Source organism: Spermophilus citellus (assembly GCF_964194105.1).
Source record: "Spermophilus citellus genome assembly, chromosome: 17".
In the NCBI taxonomy this organism is placed as follows: Eukaryota; Metazoa; Chordata; class Mammalia; order Rodentia; family Sciuridae; genus Spermophilus; species Spermophilus citellus.
In genome coordinates this window covers 48198652-48214682 of record NC_138199.1, presented here as the reverse complement: position 1 = coordinate 48214682, position 16031 = coordinate 48198652, and the positions used below count along the sequence as shown (strand labels likewise).

Below are 16031 nucleotides of genomic sequence, written 5' to 3'. Positions count from 1 at the left end.
CATTGTTCTTTCAGTTAGGAGTTCAAGGGCGAGATAATAAGTATGGCTATTTCTTCCTGTGTTCTTGCTCTTCTTATTTGTTTTCACCTCTCTTCTCCCTTCCCCAGTTTAAGTTTCACCTTTCCACAAAGCTCTTTTGGAACAGCTTCATCTCATATTGCCATATTTGGTTCTGTTGTATCTCTGGCAGTTTTTAATGCAGGTATACTTTTTTCTAGAATAATTTTTCTGTGATGTTATATATTCCTGTGGCACTACCTACCGCTGGACGTGTGGATATCATTTAGTAGCTTTTACTAGCATATTAGAAAGACTTATATTCTTTTAGCATAAACTCAACTATAGAAATAAGGTGTATATATCAAAATAATTAACTTGTGCTATTTTTGTGCCACAAACTTAAGGGATAGTCAAATAAGAATAGGCACTATTTAAGACGTCTCTAATGTTCAGAAGGTAGGATTTGATCTGTGGATTATAACTTTTTGTCCTTAATTAAAATGGGTTTAAATCTGTTCTTAGCAAGAAAAGAGATTTAGTATAAAAACAAGTACAACAAATAAATATTTTGATTCAAGTCAAAAAAGAAGGAAAAAATGAAATTTGTGTTTGTTGGCTCAGGCTGCTGTAACCAAATACCATAGATTGGGGTGGTTTATAAATAACAGAAATTAATTAATTAATTTTTGTGGTGCTGGGGATTGAACCCAGGGCCTTGTGCATGCAAGGCAAGCACTCTAACAACTGAGCTACATCCCCAGCCCTAAACAACAGAAATTTATTTCTTGCAGTTCTTGTGGACTGGGAGTCTGAGATTAGAATGATAGCATTGTTGGCTTCTAATGAAGGCTCTCTCTCTCTCTCTCTCTCTCTTTTTTTTTTAACAGTTTATTTCTTAGTTTTTTAGGTGGACACAATATCTTTACATTTATGTGGTGCTGAGAATCGAACCCAGTGCATCACGCATGCTAGGCGGGCCCGCTGCCACTTGAGCCACATCCCCAGCCCCATGAAGGCTTTCTTTTAAAGTCACAGATGGCTGATTTCTTTCTGTTTTTTTTTTTTAATGTGGTAGAAAACCAATGAGGAAGCTCTCTGGTGTCTCTTTATAAGGTCACTCATCCCATCAATGAGGGCTTCACTTTTATGATCTAATTACTTCCTAGAGACCTCGCACCTTCTAATACCATCACATTGGGAGTGTTAGGATTTCAGCATGAATTTTGGGTGTACACACATAGTCCATAACAATTACATAAATTGAAGATATGTAATGTTTTTCTTGAGTGAACTACATAGTTCTATTTAAGGAGTTAGTAGTGGTGGCCCATGCTTCTAATCTCAGCTACTTGGGATTGTAAATTCAAGTCCCTCCTGGCCAATTTAGGGAGGCTGTCTCAAAATAAAAATAAAAGGGATGGGGATGTAGCTAGGTGAGAGCCACTCCCGGGTTCAGTTCCAAGTACTGCAAAAAAAAAAAAAAAAAAAAAAAAGCAGAAAGAACAAAAAACTAGTATCAAGTGAGAAAATGTGTGTATAAGTAGTTGGATGACTTTAAAGTACTTAATTCTAACATACTATTTGTGTATTGTCTATAATATCAAGTTATAGAATCTTTCATGTAAACTGAATTTGTCTTTTTTGTTGTTCCTGGTTAATTATCAGCAGTCAATAGTATTAAGTGCATAAATTAGGCTGTTTCAGTAGTAGGAATGTGAGTATACTTAGTGGATTGTGTTTCACTCTTGTGAGATTGAGGCTTAATTTCTTGCATTACTCGGGTTTATATTGCAACTAAATTAAGTTTGTGCTATGCCGAATGTATCCCTTAAAATTCATATGTGGAAACTTAAATGAGAATATTAAGAAGTAGAGCCTTTTAAGAGGCAATTAAGTTATGAGGGTAGATCCCTCAAGGATGGGATTATTGTTACTGTCCAGGAGTGCTGGGTTCGTTGTCTCCGTTCAACAAAGAATTGAAGAACAGGACACAGAGATAGCAGGCAAGAAGTAGGTTTATTGAAAAGAGAGAGACACGAATAAACTTCTCCGAGGAGAAGGGACCCCAGATCTGGGAGTCCAGTGGGGGAGTTTTGGCTTGTTCTTTTTATGGTCTCTGGAATTTCCTCTTCTCCTTACCCCCTCTACTGACCATGTGTCCTCACTATTATTGATTGGTGCCTCCTCTGTCCACGCTTCTGTTTTAGTTTTTCTGTTGGATTTCCCACTTAGGAGCACAAGTGAAGAAGTGGCTGATTGAGTCCCCTGCTTGTGTCCATGAGCACTTTCATCAGGCAGGAAGTTGACCTCATCAGAAGACCCTCTCCATGCTCCTTTGTTCTGGCCCTGCCCCTGACCTCTTCACTGGCCATGTTGCCCTGATTACCTAAGCCCTTCTATATCTTCCTCATTAGGACTTTCATTAAAGGGCTTAGGGAGTAGTTTCAATTCCTTCTGCTGAAGACACATTTCCCCTTGGGAGAATGCAGCAGTACAGCTCCATCTTGGAAATAGCCATCAACCTGTCAGCACCTTAATTTTGGACTTCCTAGCTTCCAAAACTATCAGAAATAATTTTCTATTGTATATAAACTACCCAGTGATAAGTGTTTTGTTATAGTAGCAGAAGTAGACTATGACCATTGAATTAAATATCTGTGAGTTACAAGTACTTTATTCTTGATGCCCAGGGCATTTGGAGTTTGATAATTGAGATAAAAGATGTTTACCCTAAAGTTCTTGCCTGTGAATGATTCTGTTTATGATATACTAACTTTCGGTCAATAGGATTTACTCTTGTAAGTTTTGGATATAATTCATTGCTGAATTATATTTATTTAAGTAAACTTGGAGTAAATGATCTCTTCTATAACCCTTGACTGTAGATACTCCCAGAAAGCAAAACTAAAGTTCCTGCTTTTACTGCTGCTCTTTGTTACTATTTTGGAAGTCCTCATAAATGCAATAGAATTATAAAAGTAAGGAATCATAGGGGAAGGTCAGGTATCTTTCACACATTAGAATATTAGGCTATAAGCACTATGAGAATAGTGGTCTTGGTCTCTTTTGTTCACCTTTGCATTCCAAGTTTTCAAGTAGTGCCTGACAAAGAGTTGACATTTGGTAAGTATTTATCACATGAAGGAATAAAGGAGATTCTATGCTTTATTGGATTTTCTAGCTAGACCCACACTGAAAGTTGCCAGAGTTGTTAAGAGCTCAGCAGGACTGAAGTAGAACTAATAGAATGTGTCTAGCTTTTGCCTTGCCATGATCTCTTCAGCTGCTAGGTTCTATATAACTTATGAAACATGCAAATATCAGTTTGTAGGTTGAAATCTATATTCACTTAGGTGATAAAATCCTTTTTACATGTTTTAAAATCTGTTTTATTATCTTTTCTTTTTGCAGTTCTAATTGTGGAGTGGTAAACATATATAATCAAGATTCTTGTCTCCAAGAAGCAAACCCAAAGCCAGTGAAAGCTATAATGAACTTGGTTACTGGTGTTACTTCTCTGGTCTTCAGTCCTACCACAGAAATTTTGGCAATAGCTTCAGAAAAAATGAAAGAAGCAGTGAGATTGGTAATACACCTTTTCTCTTCGTTTTTAGCATTGGTAACTTTAAAATCTGAAGTTCAAAACAGGAAATGCTAACAGGATAGGTCAAGTGTTAGATTATTTTAAAAAGTGACTTTTAATACTTAAGGCAAGCACTTCATACCTCTGCAATTTTCTTTCCATTTCATTTCTCTTTTTGGCACCAGGGATTGAACCCAGGGGTATATTAGCCACTGAGCCACATCCCCAGCCCTTTTATTTTTTTATTATTTATTTATCTTTTTAACTTTGAGATAGGATCTTGCTAAGTTGCTTAGCAACTTAAACCTCACTAAGTTGCTAAGGCTGGCCTTGAACTCTTGATCCTAAATTGCTGGGATTACAGGCATGTGCCACCATGCCTGACCATTTCTACTTTTTTTTGGCGGCAGTGGGGCAGTGGGGGGTGGTACTGAGGACTGAACTCGGGCACTAGGCCACTGAGCCACATCCCTAGCCCTATTTTGTATTTAGAGACAGGGTGTCACTGAATTGCTACAGTGCCTTGATAAGTTGCTGAGGCTGGCTTTGAACTCGGGATCCTCCTGCCTCAGCCTCCTGAGCTACTGGGATTACAGGCGTACCCCACTGTGCTCAGCCATTTCTACTTTTTAAAGGCCTGGTATTTTAATGGAGTGGAGGCAATTCTCGTGGGGGGTGTGTGTGTGTGTGTATGTATATATTATACATACACACACACACATACTTTTTTTTTTTTTTTTTTCCTTTTTGGTGTTGGCAATTAAACCTAGGATCTTATATGTTCTATTCCGGTGCTGTACCAATGAACTGAATTCTTAGATTTTGAAAATGAGTTATGTAAAAATAATGGAATTCAAAAAGCTAGGACTACCTTCATATTTGATGATTTACTAGAAGAGCTCACTGGACTTGGTCATATTTATGGCTTTACTACACAACTTCAGGGCTCAGCTTAAATGTCACCCCCTTCTCTGTGAAGTTTTCTAGTCTTCAAACAGAATCAATTTTTTCGTTTAACAATTATTTGCTCTAGGTGCCAGGTGTAACAGATGGCATAGAACTTTGAATAGCATCATTGCATCACTGCCAGGTTGTGTTTTATAGACTGCTGTTTTTATCTTGCTTGTTGAACAAAAAGCTTTGTAAACTTTATCAAGTATGAGCTTATATAATAGTATGTCGTTTACAAAGACTTATGAAGAATTCTTCAAAAATTTGAGTCAAATGACAGTCCTTCAGAGGATAAATATACAACAGTTTGTAAAGGGCAGAATTGTGATTCTAGATCTTGTATTCTTTCTAGCGCTGCTGTGCAGAGGACTTTATATGACAGAAATGGCAAGGAGGAGGCTCAGCTCCTGCTTATATAGAACAGTGTGACTGTTACGTGTGGTATATATTGAGATTCTCTGCCTAAGATTTTCTTAAAGGGTTTTGCTGGGAAAAGAGTTTGAAAAAATACAGCATTTGCATTTTTTTCCCTTTCTGTTGAATGAATCATTTGATAAATGAGAAGTTTCCAATTCAAGGCAGCTTTAAAATCCCTGCTCCTCAGTCCCCGCTTATGGGAGTGGCGGTGTACTCGTACATATTAACCTTTTTATCATTTTAATGGTAGTAAATTGTTTTAGAAAACCATGGGATCTATCTCCTGTTGACATAATATATTCTGCAAGATGCACGGTAGTTAGTTCTGCCTAGTTTGCTTCAGTGATCATGACAGCCTTTATGTTTTTTTATTGTGGCAGAATCACAGAAGGAATTCATTAGTAACAGCCAAATCACATTTTTTAAATGGTAGTCAACCATAATATCTAATGGAAAGAAGCCAAGCATTGCAGCTTCAAAATGCCTCAGTGAAACAGTGTTGGTATCATTAAATGCAATTGCTTATAATGATCCAAACAATTTTGTTATCCCAGCATAAAGCAGTGAATATAAATCTAAGCCACTGCATCAGTAGGAGATGCAGAAGTCAAATTGTTATCATATTTATAATCTCTAGTTGTAGTAGAAAGTAGTGGACTTTTCTGTCTAATAAATTAAGAATAAATGAGCTTTTCCTTGTTGAATTTTGATCTCTGGACCCTTAACTGCCATGACAGAAGGGGCATTAAGAAACCAAAGAAAATTTTAAATTAATGTAGTTGGGTCTTTATGGGTCTCCTTCTTAATTAATAGCTCAGTTATACCTTTTAATACAGGGACCCGAAGAAGATCAGAGCACACTAGAGTTCTAGCCAGGTAGGATTGATCATTGGTCTGAGAGAAGAGCACTAGTGCAGAGAGAGAATTCCACGGGCAACATCATGGGAGAAGACACTGAGTCTATAAATTAGGTGAGACTTATCTCACCTGCCTAGGACTGAGGCCCATTTTCTCTGTAAGTAGACTTGAAAGAAAGGGCCAGTGCTCTTCCTCATGCCTAGTCCCGGCTTTAGCTAAACTTTTGGCTCCCTCTACATCATCAGTTCCACTTGATGAATCTGGTTTTCATGATTCATCTCTCTTTGAGGAGAGATGGCAGAAGGCAAGGAGTTTATCATGTAGTTGTAAAAGGAAAATTTTATGATATTGAAAGATGTGTTTGATAATATTTAAGATGTCTATTTCCTGTGATCAGATTTTAGTCAGTTAGCTAGAGCATTAATAGGCACTACTATTGATGTTTCGCTTGAGTTTATACATTCCTTTATTTGTTCAGCCAACATCTGAATCTTCAGGTACCAGGCTGGATGTCACATGAGTGCTTTTTTCTCTTCCTTAACAATTAATAGACATGAAAAATCAAATTTTGGGGTGGGGATATAGCTCAGTTGGTAGAGTGCTTGCCTCCCAGGCTCAAGGCCCTGTGTTCAATCCCTAGCAACACACACACACACACACACACACACACACACACACACACATCTTAATTTTGGACCAGTTTGCTCCATTAAGAGAGAAGTGATGGGAGGGGAGGGGAGGGGAGGGGGGTATAGGAAGAGCAGCAGAATAAAATAGACACTAGTATTGCTGTATGTATATATGTGACTGTATGACCAATGTCATTCTGCAACCTGTGCACTCAGAATAATGAGAAATTATACCCCATTTGATTCAGATGTATGATATGTCAAGATCATTGTACTGTCATGTGTAACTAATTAAAACAAATTTTAAAAAGGGAATACTTTTATGTATATGCCAATCAAAACGAACTTTCTGTTCCAGCAAAATGGTAGTGAAAATTAAATTTTAAGAAAGACTAATATGGAAATGGTAGGAGACCTTCAAGGATACATAAAATTATAAGAGGTTATGAGGGGCAAGGGGGAGGGAAAAAAAAAAAGGGAGAGAATTGAACAACAGCAGGGGAGGTAGAGAGGGAAGATGGGAGGGGAGGGGAGGGGAGGGGGGATAGTAGGGGATAGGAAAGGTAGCAGAATACAACAGTCACTAATATGCCATTATGTAAAAATGCGAATATGTAACAGATGTGATTCTGCAATCTGTATTTGGGGTGAAAATGGGAGTTCAAAGCACAATTTGAGTCTAATGTATGAAAGATGATATATCATGAACTATGTAATGCGATAAATAATCAATAAAAAAAAAAAAAAAAAGAAAGACTAATTTCCAGTTTTTGTAATATAAGGCTTTTTACTATCTCCTGCAGGTTCACCTTCCTTCTTGTACAGTATTTTCTAACTTCCCAGGCACTAAAACAAATATTTCTCACGTTCATACCATGGATTTTTCTCCCAGAGGTGGATACTTTGCTTTGGGGAATGAGAAAGGAAAGGCCCTGATGTATAGGTAGGTATTATGTTTAAAAGTTAGAGATACCTAATAAGCTTCTTTTTAAAAATGTGAAGAGATACTATGTAATCCCAGCTCTACAGTTAGGTACAATTTATTGATTGCATAATTAGTGTTTGGCCTGACTCTCATCCTTATTATCTTTGTGCATTTTTCTACCATAAAATGTCACTATCAGAAAAGTTTACCTGAGGAATGAAAGAGAGAGAGAGTGAGTGTGTGTGTGTATGTGTGTGTGTGTGTGTGTGGTTCATATAAGCATTTTTCCCTCAATAAGCTGTAGGAAAATTAGTCACTTTAATAATCTTGCCACTTGCTTGGTGCCCTATGTTTATATTAACCTTTGCTGTTTTGACAATGGACCATTTACCAGATTTAAGTGATCTTTTTAAAAAACACATGTTTACCTGAAGCTGTAAGGAACAATATTAATCACAAAGATATCCCAAAGTTATGTCCTGTGTCCTGGCTTCTTTTCTGAATACAACATTCTTGGCTATAAAACAAGAAGATAGAAAGTCTAATTGCATGATTGCTAGAAGATAATTGGTGATGAGGTAAACTCAAGAGCCTTCAATAGGAATCCCATGACTTAAATCACAATCTCCTTTCCTTATTTCTCATATTGCTCTTGGGGACTGCATAGAACCCAGTGTTTATGTTTAAATGCTTTAGGGATGGCCTTCAGGGTGATAAAAGGGAAGAATGTAAATTGGTTTTGAGGGAGTAGTAATGAAAAGAGAATGTAGCAAAAAGTGTAGATTAAAGTTTTGTTTACCTTGAGAGGAAATGGAGTTATCAAGAGTTAACTCCTCTGGTCTCATTTTAGATGTTTTGGAGTGCTTCTTAGTACAGATTTTATAAAAAGATGCAGATTGCACTTAAAAATTCTTTCCTTTCTTTAAGTGCACCCCAGAAGGCATTAGATTTTTCACCAGAGCATAGCTTTGTAGAATCACACTGTTTTTAGCTATATTAGTGAGTGAATTTGAATGACAGCACATCTGTTGAGTAGTTGATCAGGCATTTCGTAGACCTCAGTCTCATGCTTTGGAACAGGTTAATGATTTTATGTAAAGTTCAAGGCAGTAAGATCCTCCAGAATGTTGGCTTGGGGAGTCTGAACCTAACTGCCTTTTGAGAATGATTATCCATGTTCCTCCGTTCTTCCTATGTGCCATTCCATGAGTTAGTGACTGTACTGTGGGTAATTACAACGTTGTTTTTCTCTTTTTCAGGTTGCACCATTATTCAGACTTCTGAAGAGAAAATTATTTGAAGTAAGAAAATTCTTTTTGATATATTCTGCAGATTTTAAGGTTACACCATTGCTGTCACTTGGCAGAGGTACCATGTTAGCCAAGCTTTGTTTCTCTGCCCCTTGGTTGCTGCATCTTAGGGGAGTTAGGGTGGCAGTAGATCAGGAACTATCTCACTGGATTCAGCCTTCCTTGGGAGCTTCTTATCCCCATTGACAACAATTTCTGTCCTTTTGAGGTCAGATCTCCAATATTGCATTTAGAATTGTCATCAAAATCATAATTACTGAACATGTTTAATCCAGGAAAGAAAATAGGCGTAGCAGAGAGATAGGTATCTGCTAGTTATAGATACTTGATATCTACCCTATGGCTTGTATGAACTTAAAGCAACTTACCTGTGTATGCGTCTTGGGAGAGTATTAAGTGGCTTACCCTGTTTCACAGAGCTAGTTAATAGTTAGTCATTGTTTTTTCTGCCCAGTATTTAAAACAGGGCATGCTTCCTTACTCATGGCTTGACCTTCTACCTGATACTGTGACCTTTGCAGTTGGCCTGTTCACAGTCGACTATTTGGTGTCCTGTGATATTTATGAATGTGGAGCAAGACACTTTGGGAGGGCAGTTAGATTTAATTAGGGGAAAAGGATTTTTAAAGATTGAGGAATTTTGAGCATTACTTTAGTTGGGAGAGGAAAGCAGTTCAGTTATCTTGCCTCTGAAAGTAACAAGTGCCAGTACATGTTGCTTATCGACCAGCAACTCTGAATCAGGTGTATAATTTCTTCTGTTCTTTTTTTCAGATCCAGTTGAACCACAGAGGAAGCCTGTCCCGATACATCGTCTCAGAAACTTTCCAGGATGTGTGATAATATATGATAAGGATTTGTGGCGCCAGCTGTGCTTAAGTTAAAAGCAATGTCATAATAAAGAAATGTCAGCTTTTGTTTGAAAATAAGTGTTTGTGGTTCTTACCCACCCCCATACCAGGATGCATTTCTTTTAGACTAAACATGAAAAGTGGGAAACCCCTGTCTATAGACAAAAATAATACAAGTGGATATTCTTGTACTTCCCTGTGGACCCTGACTGATTTTCAGCAAAAGTTTCTCTGTTCTTCAGGGTATCAGCTACAGTCATTCTGAGGAGTTATGGCAGTCAGTGGCTTCATTTGAGAGCAGTGAGACCTCATGGGGAGAGTTTTTAATGTCCAGGGCTTCAGGGAAGTTGGTTATGGAAATGAAAAGTCTTCTGGGCTTCTTACTTCAAATTGTTTTCATAGTTACTTGGGGAATGGTTATATAATCACTCCCCTTCTGGAAATGCTCATTATTCAAACATACAAGTGATTTCATAATCCTTTAGTTATAATATACCTTGAGTTAGACTAGTCCCTATATTTCTTAGGAAAAATGGGTTCCATATCATTTATATGAGAAGTATTAAAGGGGCTTGGGGGGGATGTTGAGAAGTATCAAACAGAAGTCTATAGCTTTCATCCCATTTCCCTATTTAAACATGAAAGAAGTCAGAGTGAAGGAAGGAGGGTTGGTGAAGTAACAGGTCCTATCTAAATTTATTCAAACAGATGAGGGCAGGGTATCTTCAGGGACTTTTGGGCCTTTCCAGGTCTGCTGGAGGTGACCTAGAGCAGTCTGTTAAGTGTGGGTTGCATTTACTTGTTCCAGCATCTTTCTAAATGAATGTTTTCTATTAGGATGGACTACTGCTATATAAGTGTAGAGAACATTCTTCTGCCTTCACCTTTACTAGCAACATTGTCCATAGGAAATAATGCTTAATCAAATTCCTAAAGCCAGCTGAGTGGTCCATGCTATTCCTGTCTTGAGCTGCTAGAGGGCAGCATTGGATTGGAATGCTAGTAACTGAAGTCAAGGCTTTTGGTAGACTTTTCCTGCCACTTTTGTCTTTAGCTTCAGCTAAATCATTGCTTGTTTCCGAAATGGACAACAAACCTTATATGTGCTTATTTTGCATATGGTTTTCAGGTCCCAGGTTTAAGATTTAGGGCAATTTATCTTTCTAGAGCAAATGATGGAAGCAGAGATGAAATTTTAACTGCATTTTGTTAAAACCTCTAGATGAGTTTTATCCTCTACCTAAAAGCAGAGAATTCCCAGTTCTAATCTCCCAAATAGAGAGATGTGCCATTTGTTCTATTGAGATGCTACAGGGCTCCTGTCTTTTAATATTTGTTTTCCCCTCCTTGAAAGGGATTTGAGCCAGGCTCTCATTGCCTCTTACAACCATGGCCAGGCTAATTCTTCAAAGAGATTAGAGCCACAGCCAGGAGCTCCATTACACAATTCTGTATGGGCAGTTGCTGTGATAGCATGAATGGCTCAGATTCCTGTCCCCCCCACAGGGAGGGTTGGGGAACCATCTTGAGCTGGCAGATGACGTTTTGCTATGTAGAGCCACACAGGATGTATTTGGGTATATTTGGAGTGAAGGATTGACAAGTTGAAATCTCTCCTATTCACCCTCTCTTCTCCACCTCCATGAATATTCAGTGAACGGGGCAGAAATTTCCTTTTTGCAAAGATTACAGGCTAACAATAATTTGCCTTACTAGATGGAAGTGTTGTGGGGGCGGGGGGGGAGATTCTGGTTAGGGTCTGTAACCCCTTGAAAGCAGCACAGAATGTTTCTTCACGTGAGAAACAAAGCTGTCATTATTTCCCTTTTTACAGTACTGGGGTTTGAACCATGGCCTCAGACATGGTAGACAAGCACTCTACCACTGAGCCACACTCCCAGCCCCATTCTGTTATTATAAACTGAAGAAATGGAGTCTGGGGCAGGAGGTGGGGGGAGCAGGTGGGGGACAGCATTTTCCACCCCTGGGGCTGTGCTTGTGCTGACATCAGTTTGTTCGTAGAATCTCATGCAATTCTCATTGTTCCTCTGTAAGGAACTCTAATTTTATAGGGAAGTAAGTTGAGATTTTAAGAGGTTGGGCATCCAATCCTAAAGCCACTGACTGTACATGGACTCGGAGTGGGGAGTGCATGCTCTTGAGAGTATGAAGAACACCTCAGGAGACTGGAAATGAGATACTGGAACTTTATATTGTGCAAAAAGGATCTTACTTCATAATGTATTTATACTATAGATCATGTAGGTAAACAAGGATGTTTCTACTGGGGGTACTTTCAGTGTCCCTTTCATTAAGAAATACCCTACCTAATGCCACACCAAATGACACATTGCCCTACTCTTCTGTTTCCCAGACTTTCTTTGTATTCTCTATAATATTAACAACTCCTGTTTTAAACATGAGATTGTTCTCCCCACCATATAGACTAGTTACCAAACAAGTTTTACTCTTAAAACGTCCTCTTTAACCTACTGCTACTTTAGCTCTCATCAACTCTCACTTGTTAAACAATCCTGTAACTGGCCTCTTCCTTTTTTTTTTTTTTTTTTTTTTTGTAGTGCTGGGTATTGAACCCAAGGCCTTGTGCTTAGTAGGCAGTGCTCTACCACTGAGCCATATCCTCAGACCCCTCTTTACTTCCTACTTTACACTTTCTCATTTGGACCTCCACATTGCAGCTAGTGATTTAAATATATTTATACATTTACTATGGAAAAATTCAAACACAAAAGATGAGGGACTAGTATAGTTCGCATTGCCAAATTATCAGAGTGTAGGAATCTTTATGTGCCCACCCCAACTCCTGTTATTTTAAAGTAATGGTAAGTTCATTCTATCAATAAATACTATGTACAGAAATGTATTTTAAAAATATATGTCTAGTCACGCTACTCTGGTTTAAAGTCTTCAAAGGCTCATCTCTCCCAAACTCTCTTTAGTTTCCCCTACCTATACAAATGGTGTGAAAATAGACCTGCCTTGTAGGATTAGAGCACCTGGCCCAGAGTAAGCTCTGAGTGAATGTTAGCTGCCATTGTTACAGTCATGACCGTGGCAGGTACAGGATGATGGTCAAGCTCGTTAGCTTGATAGAAAGACCCATTATTTTGGCTTCTTCCATCTCTCCAGTTTCTCACTTGCCTTATGCTCCTCAAGTCTTGAGCTGCTTTGTGATCTCCCCAAATAAGCCATGTCATTTCTCTCCCTTCTGCCTTTATTCTTGCTCTTGAACCCTGCTTGCCTTTTCTTTTGCCTTTAAATATCTGGCAAGACTCCATGGGAATTCCGCATCCACATTTTCTTTTGTCTAAATGGTAAATTGGATGGACTTGTACTATACAATTTCACATTTATAGCATCTAGTTTAATGCTTGCTCCATATATTAGACATGTAACTTTATGAGCTTAAAAATGTAACTTGATTACATATAAAATAAAAAGTTAAGTATGAGGCACTGGCTAAGGGCACATTTTCTGAATCCTGAATCAAGATCCTTAACAGATTTGATACAGATTTTTATTCCACTTTCAGATGTGAGGATCTGTCTTGGAGCTATAATATGAATGTAGAAATGGTGAAACCTCTGAGGTATTTTGATGGTTTCTATAGACAGCAGGTCAGAATATTTGAAATTGAAACTATTTTAGGGGTTAAGTTGTAAAGAAGAGCTTAAGAGGGAAAGTTGAGGCATAAGGAGAGATGGACTGTGGGTAGCCAGAGGCAAAACTCAAGTCAGTTTTTAAAATAGATGATGAGTGGAAAATAAACCATGAAACTTTGAGTCAGCCAGCAGCAGGCAAATGCTTTTCTCATTGACAGCAAAGCAGAGAGAAAATTCCCTCATTGTAGGTCCTGCCTCTTCTCAGAAACCTTGTGTGGGCTTCGCATAGTAAAGTGAAATCAAATTCCCAGAAGTTCCAGTATGGTTATTTACAGTTATTTTTATATGCCCCCTGTTCTCCCTCAAACCTGTGCTGCTTATGCAACATCTCTCCCCTATTGCTCTCTACTGGATTTTTAGGACTTTGGTTCACCCACCCACCCACACAGGCATCCACCTGTTCGTTCACTAAATGATGTATAGACCTTTTTTTTGAGAGGGAGTTCTGGGGATAAAACCCAGGGGGCAGGTACCATGTTGTTCACTCTAGATTTCTCATTCTGGATGCCAAGCACTCCTGGAGAGAACACCACACATTAGGCAGGTTGAACAAGTGTGACCAATTTAGAAGACCTTTAGGAACATGGGGCAAGGAAACCTGAGCTGGTCTAAAGGGTTCTGAAAGGCTCCCCAAGGAAGCCATGTTTAAGCCTAGTTTGGAAGAATAAGAGTTGACCAGGAGTCAGAGGAGTTCCGTCCTGTCTCCCCCACCCTTGTACCCCGTTCTCCCAGAGCCTGCTCTCCATTGTGCTCTGTGGAATTCCCTTTCATACTGTGAAAACTCCCTGTGCATTTTTTTTTTCAATTGCTACTCTTTATTTGGAGCCCCAGGTCCTCTCTGAAGCTCTTGGGTCTCCTGTGGACTACTGCTCTTTCTGCTCTTTGATGAGTCTACTTACTCCGACTTCTCTCTCAGTTTGATGACAGAGAAGGTCACAATGGCTCTCTTTTTTTGAGGGGGTGCTGGGGATAAAACCCAGGGCCCTGTGCATACTAGACAAGCACTCTACCACTGAGCTACATCCCCAACCCTGTAGAACACTTCTTAGACAATACTCTAATAGGACTTTGAAAGGCAAGAAGTGAATTATATTTCAGAGCTTGGGATAACTTTTCTTGTCATAGCATTGCCACGTTTATAAAGCATTTAGCACTGGGTCCAGCACAAAGTAAGCTCTTCATGTATATTCTAGCTATTTTTATTTTTAAAAGCTTCTGATGGAACATTACACCCAGTAGGATCTTCATAAATGCTAAGTCCCTTCCTTCATCCCAGTGCCCATGGGTCAGGCAGGGCAGAAAAGATAGGGTTGTAAGAATCCAGTTTGGTTAAGGACCTTGAAGGTCCTTTGGTCCAGATGGTGGGAGTGACTTGTCCCAAGTTGCATGACTCATACATATCAGAGTTAGCTTGGGATCCAGGACTTGATGCTCAAACCCAGGCATCCTGAGTTGCAATTTAAAGCTGTTTCTACTTTGGTACCTCATGCTGTCCAATCAATCCCTTTGTGGGGAACTTTGTTGGGGCTCTTCTCCCAGGAAGGCAACAAAGTCCTTGAGTCTGTGCTCTAGGAAGTTTCCTCCACAAAATGTGGACTGTCACATGCAATCCTCTACATGCCCAGGAATCCTCTCCAGAGTGCGTATCTGGCTGTCAGGGATGAGGTGGGGGAAGACACCGTGCCCCCTCCTGTGGGGGAAAATACCGTGCCCCCTCCTGCTCTCTCCCTGAGCTTCCTTATGTCCCTTAACCTTTGCTTGGAGGTGTCCTTGAAGCAGGCCCTCTGCTTTGGCTGGGAGGGAACTTTCCTCCAGGCAGCCTGTCTTCCATTGTGCAGTTTTCAGCCCACAGGGTCCTTCTAGAGATGTGCACATCAGAGTTAAGGCACAGAACCTGGCATCAATCTATTTGGGTTTAACGTCAGCCTTAACTTGGGAAGAGCATTTAAATTCTCCAAGTCTCTGTTTCTTTACCTGTAGAACAGGGGCAGCAATGGAAGCTACTTCAGTGGGTTGATGGAGAATTAAGTGGTACTAGGACATATAAAGCCGGTGGCCCCCTGCCTGGCACATAGCAAGACTTCTGTGGAAGCCAGCTGTTATTATTTGCTCATCTGATCCTTCCTGCAGCTTTGGGAGGTAGGAGGGCAGGTGTTATTAACCCCTTTATACCCCTGGGGAGGCTGGGTTTCAGAAACGTTAAATGACTTGATCTGAGGTCACAAAGTCAGTAAATGGCAGTCAGGACCCCAAGTGGCCTGACTCTGAGTCCAGTGCTCCTTCCCCTTCTTACAGTGGCCTCTGAAATGAATGATATTTCCCTGGGGAACTGCCTGACCAACTTTCATGTGTGTGAATTCTCTCTCCTTCCAGCTGCTCCTCTTTTTGTCAGAATTCTGCCTGGTCTTAGTCTTCAGAAACCTTCTTCCTGTCACTGTAAAGCCAGGACCCCAGTCTCAGGAGGACTGCAAGGCTGGTGGGTTCCTGTCATTCAGTGAGTGTGTTGAGCTTTTGGCTGGGAGTTGTCTATGAATGGAATTAACTGAGTTCCTCCAACTTGAAGTAAAAACCTATCATCTGTTTATACATTTGAGAATTTTAGGATGATTTAATTTTACAGAAGGCATTATATGATAATGTATACAGTACTACTGAAGAGATGTTAATGAGTTTTTGCACTGTTGAGCTCTATACAAAATATAACTTCTCATTCAAGGTCTTTGGGCTTCTTGCTTTCAGAAAGTACCAAGAGGGGCTGGGGATGTGGCTCAAGCGGTAGCGCGCTCGCCTGGCATGCGTGCGGCCCGGGTTCGATCCTCAGCAC

The 16031-nt window shown here is 39.6% G+C and overlaps 1 protein-coding gene across 2 annotated transcripts in view; it reads left to right on the top strand.

Moving 5' to 3' along the window:
- The window catches only part of UTP18 (UTP18 small subunit processome component), a 36793-nt gene extending 27191 nt beyond the window's left edge, over positions 1 to 9602 (top strand). The window contains exons 11-14 of one of the 2 annotated variants that reach the window (XR_014019273.1): positions 3412 to 3586; positions 7242 to 7381; positions 8623 to 8731; positions 9448 to 9602. Coding sequence is in view for 1 of the 2 variants with exons in the window: in XM_081270628.1 (XP_081126754.1) it covers positions 3412 to 3586; positions 7242 to 7381; positions 8623 to 8647 (340 nt within the window). In the remaining variant the exon portion in view is untranslated. The remainder of the gene's footprint in view (positions 1 to 3411; positions 3587 to 7241; positions 7382 to 8622; positions 8732 to 9447) is intronic. The other variant, XM_081270628.1, reaches the window with a different exon arrangement.
- The last annotated feature ends 6429 nt before the right edge of the window (positions 9603 to 16031 follow it).